General features: G+C 38.3%; 3 protein-coding genes and 1 pseudogene across 5 annotated transcripts; 3 read left to right on the top strand and 1 right to left on the bottom strand.

Annotated features, from left to right (window-relative positions):
* Positions 1–727: 727 nt before the first annotated feature.
* Positions 728–3,512, bottom strand: LOC111789017 (putative TPR repeat-containing protein At1g05150). Its single transcript, XM_023669629.2, has one exon. It carries the CDS (start codon positions 3,265–3,267, stop codon positions 871–873), a length of 2,397 nt encoding a protein of 798 aa, XP_023525397.2. The 5' UTR covers positions 3,268–3,512; the 3' UTR covers positions 728–870.
* Positions 3,513–4,508: 996 nt separating this feature from the next.
* EMB2757 (Transducin/WD40 repeat-like superfamily protein) lies at positions 4,509–9,537 on the top strand. 3 transcript variants are annotated; one of them, XM_087121651.1, is made up of 13 exons: positions 4,509–4,892; positions 5,005–5,067; positions 5,151–5,222; positions 5,325–5,381; positions 5,683–5,911; positions 6,059–6,100; positions 6,193–6,286; positions 6,626–6,692; positions 7,415–7,497; positions 7,576–7,667; positions 8,242–8,348; positions 8,709–8,772; positions 9,202–9,537. In XM_087121651.1, exons 1-13 carry the CDS (start codon positions 4,789–4,791, stop codon positions 9,298–9,300), a joined length of 1,173 nt encoding a protein of 390 aa, XP_086977777.1. In that variant the 5' UTR covers positions 4,509–4,788; the 3' UTR covers positions 9,301–9,537. The 3 variants fall into 3 exon arrangements, with proteins under 3 accessions (XP_086977777.1, XP_023525400.2, XP_086977776.1); XM_023669632.2 differs by having other exon boundaries at positions 4,512–4,892; positions 5,683–5,885; positions 6,054–6,100; XM_087121650.1 differs by having other exon boundaries at positions 4,793–4,892; positions 5,013–5,067; positions 5,683–5,885; positions 6,054–6,100.
* Positions 9,538–9,676: 139 nt separating this feature from the next.
* LOC111789018 (aldehyde oxidase GLOX1 pseudogene) lies at positions 9,677–11,512 on the top strand (annotated as a pseudogene).
* Positions 11,513–14,784: 3,272 nt separating this feature from the next.
* On the top strand, positions 14,785–16,723 carry LOC111788891 (glyoxal oxidase-related protein). The gene has a single exon (XM_023669462.2). It carries the CDS (start codon positions 14,807–14,809, stop codon positions 16,481–16,483), a length of 1,677 nt encoding a protein of 558 aa, XP_023525230.2. The 5' UTR covers positions 14,785–14,806; the 3' UTR covers positions 16,484–16,723.
* Positions 16,724–17,827: the final 1,104 nt, after the last annotated feature.

Genomic DNA, 17,827 nt, shown 5'->3' with positions numbered 1-17,827 from the left:
TGGGCTCAGCCTCCTCGTTGGCACATCGCCTAGTATCTGGCTCTGATACCATTTGTAACGGCCCAAGCCCACCACTAGCAAATGTTGTCCTCTTTGGAGTTTTCCTTTCAAGTTTTCTCTCAATGATTTTAAAACACTGTCTGCTGGGAAAAGATTTTCACACCCGTATAAAGAATGTTTCGTTCTCTTTCCCAACTGATGTGGGATCTTACATAATCACATCACTATACTATCTCGTATTCTATCTTGAAGTACACATGTATTTGAGGTTCTCTTCAATCTTGAGTTGCCTTAGAAATTAAGAACGAAAAATAGTGTGAAAACAGAGGAATTGAGGGAGAGCTGAGAAGGGAAAAAAAACTATAAGATGAAGAAAAGCAAAGAAGAGAAGACCCACTTAAAATGATGCATCAGAAAGAGATTTTGTGAACATTGCTGCAATGGGGAGCAGATATTAGTGCTTGTATGGTATTCCTCGTCAATTATTTGGCATCATCATCAATCATTGGATTCGTTCATTTGACCTTCAAGTACAGCAGAGATCAGATTAAAACTTGTGATAAAATAACAAAAAGTAAACAAAAACTGGGCCCTACACAAAGACTTTGGCTGGCATTGTGTTAAATGTGACATGTCCGTGGTGTATATAACAGAGGAATCTAGAATCAGCAGTTTCCATCACAGAATGAACAGATTTAAAAGGATGAAATTTGTAGTTGGGCAATAATAATCAAACAAATATATCAGAGGGCTTCATAGAACCGAATTATTATACAAAGGGCAAAACTCCCACTGCACACATTCGAAGTTATATAATTGACACTGAACACCTAAAACCAACCATGACAACGGATTAAGAGAGAAACCTATCTAAGAATCATCATGGGATTGCATTGTAAAACACAAGCACTTGTCTTTCACTGCTTCACCCTCACTCCCATACTCTTTAAATCTGTACTCTTCTTGCTTGCTTGAAGGAGGCACCTTCCCCTCGCTATAACATTGATTACACAAGCTAAAATGTGATTTCATCTCCTTGAATCGAGATCCGATGATAGGGTAGCGGCAAACGGAGCATACGTGATTCCCATGTCGATTTCTGTCTCCGCTTTCTAGCTTCAACAGGGTGGACATAATACCAAAACCCCAATCTTGGTCATTGAACATGACAAGAAACTCTGTGAAGGACACCACAGAATTGTCTGTCTGTCCATGGACTTCCATTATCTCACTGGATCCTTGGCTAGGAATATATATGGCCCTCAACAATTTGATATACCTGACTGCATCAAATTTTCTGATCTGAGTGCCACCGTCGTTCACAGGTCGCCATACAAGGGCATCGTATGCCACCCGCTTTCTCTTTTCAGGGGGACCTGTGCAAATGGGAGCAAGAATGGCGAAAAACAGCCCCAAGTCCACCCTTCCTGAGCCTGTCTCGTCCAGGACAGAGAGTATCCTCTCGTTAATGGCTTTGACAGCTCCTTGGAACGTCTCTGGCTTCAAGAAATTCAATAATCTACGAAGAATTTCTTCCAAGCTAGGCTTGCGTATGGACTTCTCAGGCACGCCACCACCTGAATAAGATACTGGCACATCATGTTCACTGATTTCCTTCTTAATAAGTTCCACATCACAGCGATTCAATCTGGTAATCTTCTGAAAAGATCTAATTTTGAGAGCATTTGACAGTTCCGGTCTCAAAACAGTCTTCTCTCCAATGGTCTTAAACTTTGAGGCTTCCACAACTATAAAAGCCCCTTCACCATTTGCACTGCCATTGCCTTTCAACTTCTTCTTCTGCAACTGTTTCAAATGCGATATTGCATCATGCAACTCCACCCTGTTCGTCATTTTCAAGGCTTCCTTTAAGGCCTTCTTAGCGTCCTCAGCTTCCCCAGCACCCAACAGGGACACAGCTTTGTTCAGCTGCGCCCGCCAATGGTTAGGCCACACAGCTAAAACTCTCGTGTACATTTCTGAAGCTCTCTGGAACCTACCCAAGTCCATGTAAAGTCCACCCAAGTTATACAAAGCATCTACATGGCCAGGCTTCAAGTCAATTGCCTTCTGAAACACCTCAATTGCTCGCTCATCTTCCCCCATTGCATGCAAAGCAGAGGCCAAATCACAGTGAGCATCAGCATAATCTGGTTTCATGAATATGGCCTCTTCCAAGGCCTTAACGGCAGCCCTATATTCCCCTACTCCAAATAAAGCACTCCCCAGCAGTTTCAAAGCTCTAAAATGTGTAGGACAAAGAATAGCAGCTTCTCTATAGTATTCGCAAGCACTTAAAACCATACCTTCACCTTCAAGTGCAATACCAAGATTCACATAAATTTGTGGAAGCAAATATCCCCACTGATTTCCCCCGGCCTCCGCCGCCTCCAATGCCAACAGAAACTCTTCCTTTGCCTCCTTGTATTTTCCAAGAACATACAAGCAGTTCCCAGCTCTAAAATGCGGCCTCACGTCGGTAGGTTGCAACTCACAAGCCCTCTTGAAGCTAACAAGAGCCTCTTTGAAAAACTGGTGCTCATATAAAACCCTACCAATTGCCATATGCCCATCAAAAGCCTCCTCTCTGGACCGCGCTCGATCTGCTTGGGTTCTCAAAACCCCTAATTCCTTGAGAAACGAAGCATAGTCATGGCCGGACTCTTCCCAGAAAACCCTCTTCTCAGAAAGCTCTGAAGACGGCCCCAATTCTCTCGACCAGCCTGCATCCGAATAGGCATCGAAATTGTCCGCCTTCAATTTCCCATCCTTAGCCTGCTTTGTCTTCAACCTCTTAATCAAAACCTCCAAATCATCCACGATCTTCCAAGTATCATCGAAGACAATACCATGATTCGGCGACAACGCCCACGCCGCAGTCCTCTGCTTCTTCTGCGACTCCAAAGCACGTTCATCGGCAATTGAAGAAGAAGAAGCCTCGGAAGTGACCAAAATTCCCTTGTTATCATCCTGATTGAGTTCCAATTCAAGCGCGTCGAAGTCACGGTCCACATCTCCGGCACCATCATCATAAGTCCTCAACAATCCCTCAAAAGTTAAACCCTTATCGCCCTGAATGAAATCCCCATACGTCCGAAACACCTCATCGAGAATAGCATTGATCTGTTCCTCGCTAAACTTGACCCTAGGGTTAACCGCCACAACAAGCGCCGCCATTTCGTCCCTATTAAGACCCCCATCATGGCTAACATCAAATTTCTGAAAGATCCTCTTCACCTTCTCCGATCTGCTCCCTCTCGTCGACATTGCTGGAAAGGGGGAAACAGAGGAAAAGAAGGAAACAAAAGCAGTGGAGAAACAAAGAAATCAGAAAGGCAGAAAAATCAAAGAATCCATTAGGGTTTTAATTTTGGATACGAACATGAGATGATTTCTCCCTGTTCTTAGTTTCATTGGATCTGGAAGAAACCCAAATGAGAGAAACAAAGAAAGGACAAACTCCGCCCTATCTTTATTATCTCTTCCATTCCCCCTCCCCCTCTTCCTTCCTTTTATCTAATTTTCCATCCAATTTTTTAATTTAATATTTATTACACTCCTTTATAATAATAATAATAATATATATATATATTAACCTAACTATAATTAATAAATAGAGTGACAACTGAGTTTGATAGATAGAGTTAATATAAAAAAAAATACAATACTCTTTGTTTGTTCTGGGCTTCCCTTCCAATACCCATTTTCCTTTGTTCTTATAATTATTGCATATCAAGTGTTTGATAATTTGCTTCAATCGCGGCCTCCTCCACTTTAAACACCCAATCACTTTCATTACTCCCAAAAGTTAATCACCTCATTGTCATCCACATCAAATAATTGATTCCAAAACATTTTACTCTTAAATCTTTTTTTTTTTTTTTTTTTTTTTTTTTTTTTTTTTTTTTTACAAATTTGTAATTAAATTCTTTATGCGTTTTTTTTTTTAAATGACAAGAACAATAATTTTAAGCCCACTTTGAAATCTTTGAGATTTAAAAAATTAATAGTATAATTACTTTATAAAAGCGGTTTTCCATATTAGATTGTGAGAATGAATTTGAGTGAACTGGCATGATTTAAAAACACATAAAATCGATATCAAATCAGATTATTGGGTTTTAAATTGGATTATAAACACAAACGAATTAGTCATCAAATGATTACTTATGAGTCTGAATTTCGTATTATCTAATATTATCTTTTAATTACTTTTTCAAAGGTGGCCCACTAGGCCCGCTGGTTTATTCTCTTTTGTTTGTTTAAGTAGGTGGGTGTTCATCATCAGGGACAAAAAGGGAATTCAATGTTGTTTTTTTTACTTAAAATACTAGACATTAGACATACAAATTGGATAACATTAAAAACATTGGAACAAAAAAAAAAACATTTCAAATAATTTAGGTACTTGTATTAAGTTTATTAATTATTAATTTAATTTTTTTCACGGTTGGTTATCTTTTAAATGGCAGGAGTGGACTAATACGAAGGTATTGTCGGCGGGAGGAATTGATGGGAGGAGTGGGCTTTAGTTTTTCGCTATTGGGCCTGGGCCCATTACAGAAAATGCGGCCCACAAGAGAAGCTTCCCAATTGTAGTTACTCCGTCTCCGATTGGAGGTCTAGGAGAATCCGACCATCGCCCCTCCGACTGGCTTTACAAGTCGTCGCCTTTTGGCGGTAAAGTTCAGAAACGCCGTCCAACTCCCGCGGTTGGTTTACCGGCACTACAAATTTCCTGGTGAAGAGAAGAATTAGAAAAGAAGGAAACGCGACGTTGGAGTGAGAATGAGTAAGAGGCCACCGCCGGACCCTGTGGTCGTGCTCCGAGGTCATCGGGCCTCTGTCACCGACGTTTCTTTTCATCCGTCTGAACCTCTTCTCTTTTCGGGGTATCCATTAGCTCCGATCACTCGTTGTTTCATTTTTGAGCCTTTTGCTTCTGTTTATTTATTTGAAATATTCTGCCGGGTAGTAAAGTGTTGTAATTGCGATTCATATTAGCTCTGCAGATGGTGAGTTGCGTATTTGGGACACGGCTCAGCATAGAACGGTATCATCAGCATGGTATTGACTATTGCTTCGTTGCTTTTAGTTTTTGCTCCTTCTGTGTGTTGTATCTGATTTGTGATTGGGATAACTGATATCAGGGTGCATAGTGCGGCACACGGAATTATTAGTATTGCTTGTAGTCGTTCAATTGGGACAAATAGAGTTGTCAGGTGCTCTTCTTTCATATCTTCTTATCCAGTACGGAATTTTAGTTCATTGCTTGAATGGTTTGCGAGTTGTGTATGCTTATAGTTTAACTCCTCTGTGTATAGCCAGGGTAGGGATGGAACTGTGAAGTGCTGGGATATTGATGATAGGGCTCTGTCCAGGTATTTGCTGGTTTACGATGCTTTATTCACTAGAATTTTCTTTACTTTTTCCGGCCACGCATGTCCCTAACTTTAGACCATTTTAAGAACACTGTTGCAGTCTGCAGAATCTATGTTTTTACGAATAAATTCTATTGAACCTTACATGAAATTATCGTCTGAACTGGTTGTTCATCTTGAACATTCGGATTTTACGTGAGGCCCGTCTTTCAAAATTTCTAATCTTACTCGGACAATTTTTGGTGTCTTTCTTTGTTTTTGGTAATTCACATACGTTGTTGGTAATTTTTATGCACAACAGAGTTCCCTCTGTCACAATCAACACAAATGCCTATCACTTTTGCAAACTCTCCCTGGTGAAGCAGTCTTCTGATTTTTCAAGGCACGATGGTGGTCCTAAGTATAGTAATGATATAGACCAGAACCCCGTCGAGGTCGAAACTTTGAGCTGCAGTGGAGAAAAGACTCAAGAAAATTCTACTGAGCAGGCATGCATATCAGAAGGTTCTTTCAAGTCGATGGTTCATGTAATTTTTTTTTTCTAATGCATGTTTGATTATATATGCCTAATGTCTTCGCATTATCCATTGTTGAATAATGGTACATCTTCTAACATTGTTGTGATGACGCTAATTAAAATGGTGTTTTTCCTGACTTCTGCTGATAAACCAGCGGACGGACTTAAGTATGTGGCTGTTGCCGGGGAGCAATCTTCAGAGGTTTGTATGAAGATTATTCTTGTCTATATTTACCCACATACCATTGAGTACCGAGGCCTCGATTTCTTATTCTCTACGGTGTGTGATGAAAGGTTGAAATTTGGGATCTGAATTCTGGGGAAAGGTTGCTACGACTTCCTCCAAACTGTGAAGGGGATTGCCCAAATATCTCTACCAAGGAGAGAGGTTGGTTTCATTGGTTTGCTTAAACCATTAAGTATTTCTTACAACAATGTTTTTAATATCATTAAAGAATAGCTTTAACAAAATGACAATTAAAATAACTGTAGTGTTATTATTAGTTATTAATTTTTTACTTGCATAGTTACCATTCATTACTTAATCAAATGAATTGATGAATTGACTTATCCTATTTGTGACCAAACGAGTACTTGTCTCTAATATCTTTTCTGATTCTATTCCATTTGTACAATCAAACATAGCCTTTAGTTACATGATCAATTTTGGTTTTTCTTTTCTAATTTTCATGCCGACTATGAAATCTTAAAAAATTGTCTCTGGCAGGATTGTGCATGGCAGTCCAAGCCTTTCTACCGTCTAAATCTCAGGGATTCTTAAATGTCTTGTCTGGGTACTTCTTTACCTTCATCCTTCTTTCTCTTCACTTATACAAAATGATGTAAGCTAAATTATAATAAATATCCGTTGCCCTATGTTTCAAGAATGTCGTATTCTTTCAAAAGTTATAATATTATCTTTGGCCTTTCATAAACGTTTCAAAAATACCCTTGGAGTAAAAAAATCATTGTAATGTTGGACAAAAAGCCGATGTGTTTGACTACTATTCTTTCTTACTTAATTCATGCAAGCGTCCTAGTCACCTCTATATCATTCCTAGTCACCGAAACCGATATTTTGTCCCATAATCTAACACATCTTTACTTCAAGAATAGTTTTGAAACATATATGAAAGGTTAAGGGTAATATTGCAGCTTTTGAAAGAGTACGGGTATTTTTTAACCAAATGGCAAAGTTCAAGAGTGTGCTTTATAATTTAGCCAATTATGTACTAGTTAAAAATACTCAAATAGAACAAAGATGTTCATGTGTATCTTTCTCTTCGTCTCGTCATATTGCCCATAACTTCTTAAGTTGATCATTGCCTAACATCACATCATCTACCGTCCAAAAATTGTGACCACAGTTATACTCTCATAGTTTATCACAATCTTATTTAATGAACATGTATTCTGATCATGCCATCTTTGGTTCTTGCTTTACAGTTCATAGGCTTAATCAATTTCACTGTTTAATCCTCTGGAATGCAAGTTTAAGTTTCTTTTCATTATTTAGATACGAGGATGGTTCCATGCTTTGGTGGGATCTAAGGAATCCGGGTGTTCCTGTAACATCAGTGAAGTGTCATTCAGAGCCAGGTGCTTGTCTGAATATTCTGGACTTCTATGTATTCTTTCCTCAGTGAAAAGCCACGATTTTGATTATCTTGTTTGCAGTTCTAAGCATTTGCGTTGATGGATCTTGCAATGGTGGTATCTCAGGAGCTGCAGACGACAAAATTGTGACTTTTAGTTTGGATCATTCCATGGTATTGAAAGTGTACAAAAGTTTACTTTAAAAAATGACGCTACTTAAATATGATATATTAGTTCTGTAATAATGAAATATTCGGCTAGTAAAAAATTACATAACTTAAACCTTCCTTATGTAGTAAATAGGCTAATAGCTTATGTTGACTTGTTCTAATATTAGATTTTTTTGACAATATGAGGGGTGGGTGAATGACTGTCCTAATATTCAGCTCAATAATTGTTTGGTGGAGGGGATGTTCATCATGACTCTTCAAATGCCTTTCATGAATCAATGAGAATATTTTGAATCTTGCATTCTTCCCAAGGAGAAGTTTTAATATGATAGTAAAAGGTGTTTGAGCGTGTTTCTCTATGCTATGAAGTTTTCATATGATAATAATAGAAGTTTTCTGATGGTCCCATTAGTTGTTGAAATGTCTGTAGATTGAGATGGCTTTATTTCATTGTTTACTGTCTATAAAAATTACGTTTATTTCATGGTCCATTACTAGTATAGATGCAAGTGTTTGGGCAACTGCCATTTTGCGCTTTTATATGTGAAATTTATTTTGGTTCTCTTGGGTTATAAAGGGGACATGTCTAGTGAAGAAAGAAATTACTTTGGAACGGCCTGGCATAGCAAAGGTCTCTATTCGACCAGATGACAAGATTGCTGCAACTGCTGGTTGGGATCACAGGTTAGCAATGTTATGCTTGAAAATTGTGTGGTGTGCTGTGGTTTATATATATCTGCTGTGCCTGTAAATATGCCCCAAAACGAAGATATTTAATCTCAAAGGAAGATGGTGAATGAAGTAGTGCAGAGCCAATGGAGAGACGTGTATCCCTGTGTTCTATTGTCTAGCTGTCCCAGTCAAACTACTCTTTCAAAAGATCTTCTATGAGATTGCTGTTGGAATGAACCTTTCAGCATGAAATCTTTAATGTTTCACGTGACTGATGTTTGATTGTTTATGCTGCATGATACTGTGAAATATGTGAAACATGATCCGAAAGATGATCTCTTGCTTAATTTGTTTTCTTTCTCCCTGTGGCAGAGTACGGATATATAATTATCGGAAAGGAAGCCCCCTTGCTATATTGAAGTATCATCAGGCCTTGGTATGACTTTCTTTATATGGCAATAGTACCAAACGTTTTACATTTAGCTTTTTTTCTTCTTTTCTCTCTTCATACTATGTGTTCACCGACTTCGTTTCTAGTTTTCTGTGGATCTTGATTCTTGATGAGGAGATGAGAATTCTGGCATTCCTTGGAACGGAACAAATTATCAAACAACTTTTCATTTTCTTAACAGCTTTGAAACTAGCTTTCCATTATACAATGGGTCATTTTGTTTTCTTCATGGTTCGTTTAGAGCCTGGACAATATAGCAAAAGGATTTCACATCTACCCATGATGAATTTGAAGTGGCTATGGCTACAAACTCGTTATTAGTCCATCTTATATTGCATAATCTTCTTCCTGCTTCTCATCGTTCAGTAGTTTTTTTTTTTTGGCTTTTAAGCGTATTGCTTTCCATATTTGCAGTGTAATGCTGTATCATACTCGGACAACTGTAAATTAATGGCATCTGCGTCAGAAGACAGAACAGTGGCACTCTGGGAACTCTATCCTCCTCGAACTTGAATTCAAATGGCTGCCGTTGTTTCTCGCTTGGGATGAGGGTATAGGCATCTGACTTACCATGCCCTGATGTACCTTTATTTATTATTATTATTTTCTTTTTTTTTTAATCTTTTTAATCTTTTTGTAATTTATTTCACTGTGGTGCATTTACTGATAAAAGGTAAAAAGCACCCTTCCAACTTTTCGCATCTGTAGCATCTCTTCACTTCACGGAATGAGACTTTGTTGGGGCTCTCAGTGTTCTATAGTTGGTACTTTGATCATAGGAGACTGAGATATTATAGGTTACGCTAATTGTTGTTCATGTTTCTTCTTGAACTCTTCAAGAAGCTAATCTTGATTGAGCGTTAGGTTCTGCATGATAGATGCCGGTTAATTTTGGCTTGCCCAATTGAATCTTCTTGGTTCTTTCTTGTTCTTTAGTTTCATCGCCGTCTCAAGATCGTTCTTTTAAAAGATATGAATAAGCAGTCGGTGGTTCTGTTCTTCTGCCATGTGTTGCTCCTCGCCGGAATGTCTTTTTCCCATTCCACCTGCACCGGCTACTGGACACTTTTGCAGGACGCCATCGGCATTTCAGCCATGCACATGCAGCTACTCCACAACGACCGTGTCGTCATGTTCGATGGCACCGACCTTGGCCCATCGAACGTGTCGTTCCCCAAAGCAAAGTGCTCAAGAATCTACAATGGACGTCGAATCGGGTTCGATTGTACTACTCATTCTGTCGAGTACGACGTCGCCACCAACTCATTCAGGCCACTCGCTATTCAGTCAAGTATGTGGTGCTCGTCGGGTGGAGCTGTGCACTATGGCGCTCTGGTTCAAACTGGTGGTTTCAAAGCTGGCGACCGTACCGTCAGGATCTTAAAACCGTGCCGAGGATGTGACTGGGAAGAGATTCCGATGGGGTTGCTCACCCGCCGGTGGTATGCCACCAACCACATTCTCCCCGATGGCAGCCAGATCATAGTCGGCGGCCGGAACAGCTTCAGCTATGAAATCTTTCCTAAACCTGCATCGTTTTATTGGCATTTGGCGGAGACTAAATCTGCAGCCAAGGCATATGGTTTGCCGTTCTTGGTGCAAACCAACGATGGCGAAATCGAGAACAATTTGTACCCATTTGTGTTTCTTCATATCGATGGGAGTTTATTCATATTCGCTAATAATCGAGCCATCTTATTTGACTACTCCAAGAACAGGGTTCTTAAAGCCTTCCCGGAAATTCGTGGCGGCAATCCGAGGAATTACCCGAGTACTGGATCGGCTGTGATGCTTCCGTTGGATTTGCAGGCGAAATCCATTGAAGTGGAGGTCATGATCTGCGGTGGAGCTCCAAAAGGAGCTCATATTAAAGCTCGCAATGGAATTTTCGTCAAAGCACTCAAAACTTGTGCAAGAATCAAAATTACCAGTCCAAACCCCAAATGGCTTATCGAGATTATGCCACTTCCCAGGGTTATGGGCGACATGTTGTTGCTTCCAAACGGCAACGTTTTGCTGATCAACGGCGGGTCCTTCGGCACCGCCGGCTGGGAACTTGGCCGGAAACCGGTACTGAACCCGGTTCTGTACCGACCCAACAAACCACCCGGTGCAAGATTCGAAATGAACGCCCCGAGTAAAATCCCCCGTATGTACCACTCGACAGCGATCTTGCTTCGTGATGGCCGTATCCTCGTCGGTGGGAGCAACCCGCATCCGGTTTATAATTTTTCCGGCACACTTTTTCCGACGGAACTTAGCATAGAAGCATTTCATCCTTCATATCTTGACCCTCAATTCTTGGCCTTACGTCCCACAATACTAACACCATGGTCTCAAATGATGCTTCTCCACGGACAAACTTTCAAGGTGGAGTTTACGGTGATCGACGAATTAGACCCGACGGAAGTGTCGGTAACCATGTTGGCTCCGCCGTTCAATACCCATTCATTCTCAATGAACCAGAGGCTGTTGGTGCTCGGCGTGGGCAATGTGACAACGAACATATGGCCGGATCTGAAGTATGAAGTGGAGGTTAGCGCTCCTGTTGGCAGTAATATTGCACCGCCTGGGTTTTATCTATTATTTGTTGTTCATCAGTGCATTCCCAGTGAAGGCATTTGGATTCAAATACTTGGATAATTGATTTCGCTGTTCCAATTCTTTTTCGAGGTGGATTACTGTTTTTGTTCATATTGGTTATATTCATTGTAATTTGCCTTCATATTTTGAATCATAGTGTATGAATAATTAACAATTTAAAACCACCTATGAATAAGATGAAGAAATCCATGTACAATGCCAACATGCTTTCGTATAAATTTTGAATTTGTTAGTTAAAATACTGTAATTTTTTTATTAAAAAACTGTTGAAATATTGTAATCTAAGGACCCATAAAATGTATGTCAATTGCGTTGGCCACGATGGTAACAATCCCACGATGGTAACAATCCACCCACCAAAACTGACTCTTAGATCCCACATTGGTTAGAGAGGAGAACGAAATATTTTTTCCAAGGGTGTGAAAACTCCTCCCTAACAATTGCATCCTAAAAACGTTAAGGAGAAGCCCGGAAGGAAAATGGACAATATCTACTAGCAGTGGGCTTGGTATCAGAGACAAACACTGGGTGGTGTGCCAGTGAAAACGCTGAGCCCCAAAAGGAGTGGACACCGGGCAGTGTGCTAGCGAGGACGTTGAGCCTCGAATGGAGGTGAACACTGGATAGTATGTCAGCGAGAACACTGGGCCCTGAAGGGAGGTGGATGGTAAGATCTCACATCAGTTGGAGAGAGGAACGAAACATTATTTATAAGGGTGGGAGAAACATTATAAAGGTGTGGAAACCTCTCCCGATGCGTTTTAAAAACCTTGAGTTTCCCAAACTCAAAAATGAAAGCCCTACTAGTGGTGAGCTTGAGCTGTTACACGAGTACACACGTATAATCAAACTAATTGATGTTACCCAATATATATAACGATAATTGACATCTACTAAATAATATTATTTTATCCTAAATGTACATATATAATATTATTGCTTTCTCTTTTATTTATGATATTATTTTTTTCTATTAAATAAAAAGGAAAACATAGATATAAAGAAAATAATCCAAGGTTGCCTTGTTCAAGTTTCGAACCATAAACAAGTTTATCGACTTCATTGCAACTATCATTATCGCTATATCTCATCCGTGTTTGAATGGATATTTTATTTTTTAACTTTATATAATTTTTTTTCTTTTTACAAGAAATATATACATAAACTCCATGTGAAACGAAAGCAAATAAGAAAATGACGAATATATGGTAATTTAAAAATAATAAAATGAATACTTATTTGCTAAAAATTATTAAATATATATTTTTCTATTTTCTAATAATCAATGGTGTATATTTGATGGGCTCGATATTATTATTAGGGGAGAAAGTCTAATTTTTATCATCCATAGATAAGATTATGATCATAAATTTTTATTTATGCATTTAATTTATGGAGCTAAAAGACATGAAATAAATTATATTTATGTTTGGAATGTTGAGAGATGTATTTGTTATTATGACTTAATTAAAAATTAAATATAAAAAAATAGACTTATCTATCACACTTATGGATATTACAATACTGCCCTTATCATGTCTAAATCAGAAAATTCTAAGAAATAATCAATAGCTGGAAGCGTTAAAAAATAAATAAATTAATGAGAAATCAATAATTGGTTTGAAAAACAAAATAAAAAAAATAAACCATTGCTAAAAGCTTTCCCGTATCACATAAGATCATATTAAATAATATTTGATGACTAAGTCTCCGGCACGTCACACAACGGTTCCTTTTTAAATTATATATATATTATATTAATATTCTATATGAAGCGTTGGGTGAGAAGCTTTGGCCTCCAACACACACAATCTTCACTATATTATATTTTAAGTTTTTAATTATATGTAATTTAAAAATAAGAATAATCGTCTTACAAAATATTAATTTTTTTCCATCTTCAATGCACGGTACAAAGTATCCTCCGCTGCTAAGTTTCACGGTTTATCTAAGGTGGGTTGTTTATAGCCAAGTGTCGGATGTCTCGGTCAAAACGTGTTGTCCATGGTCATATACTCGTTCCAAACCCCTTTTACTTATTTTCCTGTATAGTTAGGTCATTACTATCTCTGTCATGTCAATATGGAGTAGAGGACCGTTCATTAAAATCATATTTACACCCCATAGCTAAAATACACTAAAATATATTATATGAAATGTGACTGGTCATCAATTGTTTTTACTCGAGCTATATTCTATCAAAGTTGTGGTTGTTGTTTATATGCTTTTAGTCTATAATATTGTTTTCAACGCATTTTATCACATACACTTTTAAAAACATTTTATCTCAAACGTGACCCGAAGCTTAATCATACATTTGAATTGCTATCTGCAGCCAAGATAATATGGTAGTGACACTAAACATACACGATTCACCGTCAAAATAATTTCTCATACGTACAATTTTAATGTCACTCACCTTACTAATCCAACATTGTTTAGCTTGGCCAAAAACAAGACGTGTTATCATTAATATTATTATTTATGTATAAATAAATTCAACTTCGACATCCTAGGGGTGTTTTAGGCATATATGCGTCTTGTAAGTTTTAGTTCTTATATTAATGCTTTACTTTCTATTTTTTATATTGCTAGTTAAAGATTCTTACAATATACATTTTGTTACTTAGAATAATAAATAATAGATGCAAATTGATAATTAAAAAAAGGACAGAATATTACAGTCTAACATGAACATAACCTTTTATTTTTTATTAATAGATTAAATATTTAAACCCTTACAAACTTAAAAAAGAAAAAAAAAAAAAAAACATAAAATTAAATTAGTTATGGATTGAAAAACAGATCAATACGGGTTGTATTAACACAAAAAAATAATGTCGGGTCAACCTTCCCAATGGATCAACATAATCGGGTGATTTTAAAAAGAATTTGACAACAAGTAGCATTTATGAAGCAGACTAAGTGAATAAGTGAACAAGACAAGGGCATATAAGACAACAATAATTTATTTAATGTTGTATTTTATTTATTTACCCTTGTTTTTATCTTAATTCATTTAATCAAAAATTCAAATAACCTCACGTCTTTTCAAAGCTAAAAAAAAATTAAATATATTACACACCCTAAATTCTTTTGAAAATATTATTTAAATAATATAAAATAAAAGCACCCCTTCGATAATAACAATAATAAAACCACCCATGACTACTTATTAATTGAAAATTCAAATTCAAAGTAAATTGAAAATTCATTCATCCATATTATTTGAAACGTTGCAAATTAATCTTAAAATGTTGGATAATTTTTTTTTTAAAAGATAGTTATTATTATTATTATTATTATTATTATTATTTGGAAATTCAAAGGGTTTCGTCAATCCCACGCATTTTGTTATTCGTGCGAGCCCAAAACGTGTATAAATAAACAAGCCACCGCCCCATAAATCCAAGCCATGCATACCCATCAAAACCAGATCAAAAGCACTTCCAGAGCTGCCATTATGTATAATCCTTCCATAATTTTATCACTCTTCTTTGCCCTCATACTCTGCTCGGGCCTGCCTCTCACGGAGGCGGCCGGCGGGAGGTGGCGGCTGCTGCAGAAAAGCGTCGGCATTGCCGCCATGCACATGCAGCTACTTCGAAACGACCGCGTTGTGATGTTCGATCGCACCGATTTTGGTCCTTCCAATCTTTCTTTGCCTGGAGGAAAATGCCTTAGAGACCCTAAAGCCGTCATAAAAGTCGACTGTACGGCCCACTCAATCGAGTATAATGTCATCGCCAACACTTTCCGACCACTCATGGTCCAATCCGACGTTTGGTGTTCCTCCGGCTCTGTTTTCACCGACGGCACTCTAGTTCAAACTGGCGGCTTTAATTCCGGCGAACGGAAGGTCAGAACATTCGAGCCCTGTTCCACCTGCGACTGGAAGGAGATTCAGTTGGGATTATTAGCCAGGCGGTGGTATGCTACTAACCATATTCTCCCCGACGGTAGACAGATCATCATCGGCGGTCGGAGACAGTTCAATTACGAATTCTACCCGAAAAGCGCCGCAACTCAAAAATTGTTCAATTTGCCCTTCTTGGCAGAGACCAACGACAATAATATCGAAAACAATTTATACCCATTTGTTTTTCTTCAACCGGATGGGAATTTATTCATATTTGCCAACAATCGTGCGATTTTATTCGATTACACCAAAAACAGAGTCGTCAAGACATTTCCGGCAATTCCCGACGGCGAGCCAAGGTGTTACCCGAGTACTGGCTCCGCCGTGATGCTGCCGTTGAAATTGGATGCTAAATCCATCGAAGTTGAGGTATTGGTGTGCGGCGGAGCTCCGAAAGGGTCTTATACTAAGGCCAATCGAGGGGTTTTCGTTGAGGCATTGAAAACTTGTGCCAGAATCAAAATTACAGACGGGAATCCCAAGTGGGTCATGGAAACAATGCCGCAACCCAGAGTGATGGTTGATATGTTGTTGCTTCCAAACGGCAACGTTTTGCTCATTAACGGAGGCTCCGCCGGTACCGCCGGGTGGGAACTCGGCCGTAAACCGGTTTTGAACCCGGTTCTGTACCACACAAACAACCCTCTCGGTCGGAGATTCGAATTGCAAAATCCGACAACGATTCCCCGAATGTACCACTCGACAGCGATTCTACTCCGCGACGGTCGTGTTCTAGTTGGCGGCAGTAATCCGAATTCGTTATACAATTTCACCGGCGTTCTGTTTCCAACTGAATTAAGCTTAGAAGCATTTTCCCCTTCGTATTTAGATCCTGAATTTTCATTTCTCCGACCAGCAATCCAATACCCAATTTCCCCGGCGAAGGTCCGCCATGGACAAGCATTGAAGGTGGGCTTCACAGTCCCCGGAAAGGTCGCCCCGACAAAGGTGTCGGTGACGATTCTGTCGCCGGCGTTCAACACTCATTCGTTCTCCATGAATCAGAGGCTGTTGAATCTGGGGAGCAGGGCGTTTAGACTCAGAGGGAGTTCGAAATATGAAGTTGAAGTTACAATTCCGGGATCACTTAACGTTGCACCGTCGGGGTATTATATATTATACGTCGTTCATCAGGAAATTCCCAGCGAGGGAATTTGGGTGCAAATTGCTTGACCCAAACTACACATCAGATCCGTGTGCTTCGTGTTTTGGCTCAAATATATTTTCATTTGTGCTTTGATTTTTAATTGTCGATACTTAATATACACAAGGAGAAATTGATTTGTTTCTCAAGTAAATAAAAGTTGTTTGTTGTTTCACAGATCATCGTAGGAAGAGGGGTGAATTTGTAAATTTGTTGGATGTAAATATTTTATATAATAATAGCTTAAATTCTGATTGGTGTTCACTTTACTACATGGGGTTGTCTTAGGAATCAATATTAAAGGTAAAAAAATGATATGAATGGGACCTTATGATATGATTGATGTGGGTATGGTTTAATAAATGAATGACATTAAAACTTTGGTCTAAAATAGGTGTTTTTGTCGTCATGGTTTCCTAGATGGGCAGTCTGTTTTGCTTTGCACAAAATTTGAGTTGTATGGGAGAGAAGGAATCGACGATAAAAGAACGTGTATTGACCCATGTCAATCAAATTCTAGCTTCTTGTATTAAATAGAAGTTTCCTTCGTCTTTTACTGTTTTCATAGATGCCTTATTATTCAGGGTTAAGATTTAAGTTTCTTGATTCATGATATTAACTGTCGATTAATTGAAGAGAGATCGTGTTAAATTTTCGTAATTGGATATATATGATAAAGATTTGAACTGAGAGAAGGAATCGACGATAAAAGAACGTGTATTGACCCATGTCAATCAAATTCTAGCTTCTTGTATTAAATAGAAGTTTCGTAATTGGTTTAATTAATTTAATTAATGGTAACATAAGCATATAACTATTTTTAAGGAATCGGGTTTGTTGGAAACTTCCACTTTGCAATAGAAATTAATGTCGGGTGTACCATAATGATTATTATTATTTTTTAAATGGTAAAACATATAAACTTTATAATTCAGTAGTAGACAAAATTAAAATAACTTAAATTATAAATGCCAAGTCATACTAACATATAAAGCTTAATATATTCTGCCGACTTTATCATATAAAAGAATATAACCCCAAATGTACACACATCAAATTAAAATCCATATGAAAAATAACCATGATTATTATTTTTGGTTTCGGGATAGTCAGAATTTAATTAATTATATTAAAATAATGGGACCGAATTCAGAGAATAGAAGCCGAGCCAGAATGTTTGTCGGGGAGAATTAGAAGTGGGGGTGGCCCGAACTGAGCCTGAGGCAGGCCCATGAGATAAGTAGGCCAGGCCCATTTCGGCCTTTTTATTTAGTTGGATCGGGCCCATGGTGTACCGTTTATCCACGACAAGATTGATAATCGCGAGGAACAGTTAATCGGGTCACGAGATGGAGACAACGTCGTCCGACCGT

Source organism: Cucurbita pepo, chromosome 2 (genome assembly GCF_057944985.1).
Source record: "Cucurbita pepo subsp. pepo isolate OVF chromosome 2, ASM5794498v1, whole genome shotgun sequence".
Lineage (NCBI taxonomy): Eukaryota > Viridiplantae > Streptophyta > Magnoliopsida > Cucurbitales > Cucurbitaceae > Cucurbita > Cucurbita pepo.
The sequence above is the reverse complement of the archived record's forward strand: the minus strand, read 5'-3'. Positions and strand labels throughout refer to the sequence as shown.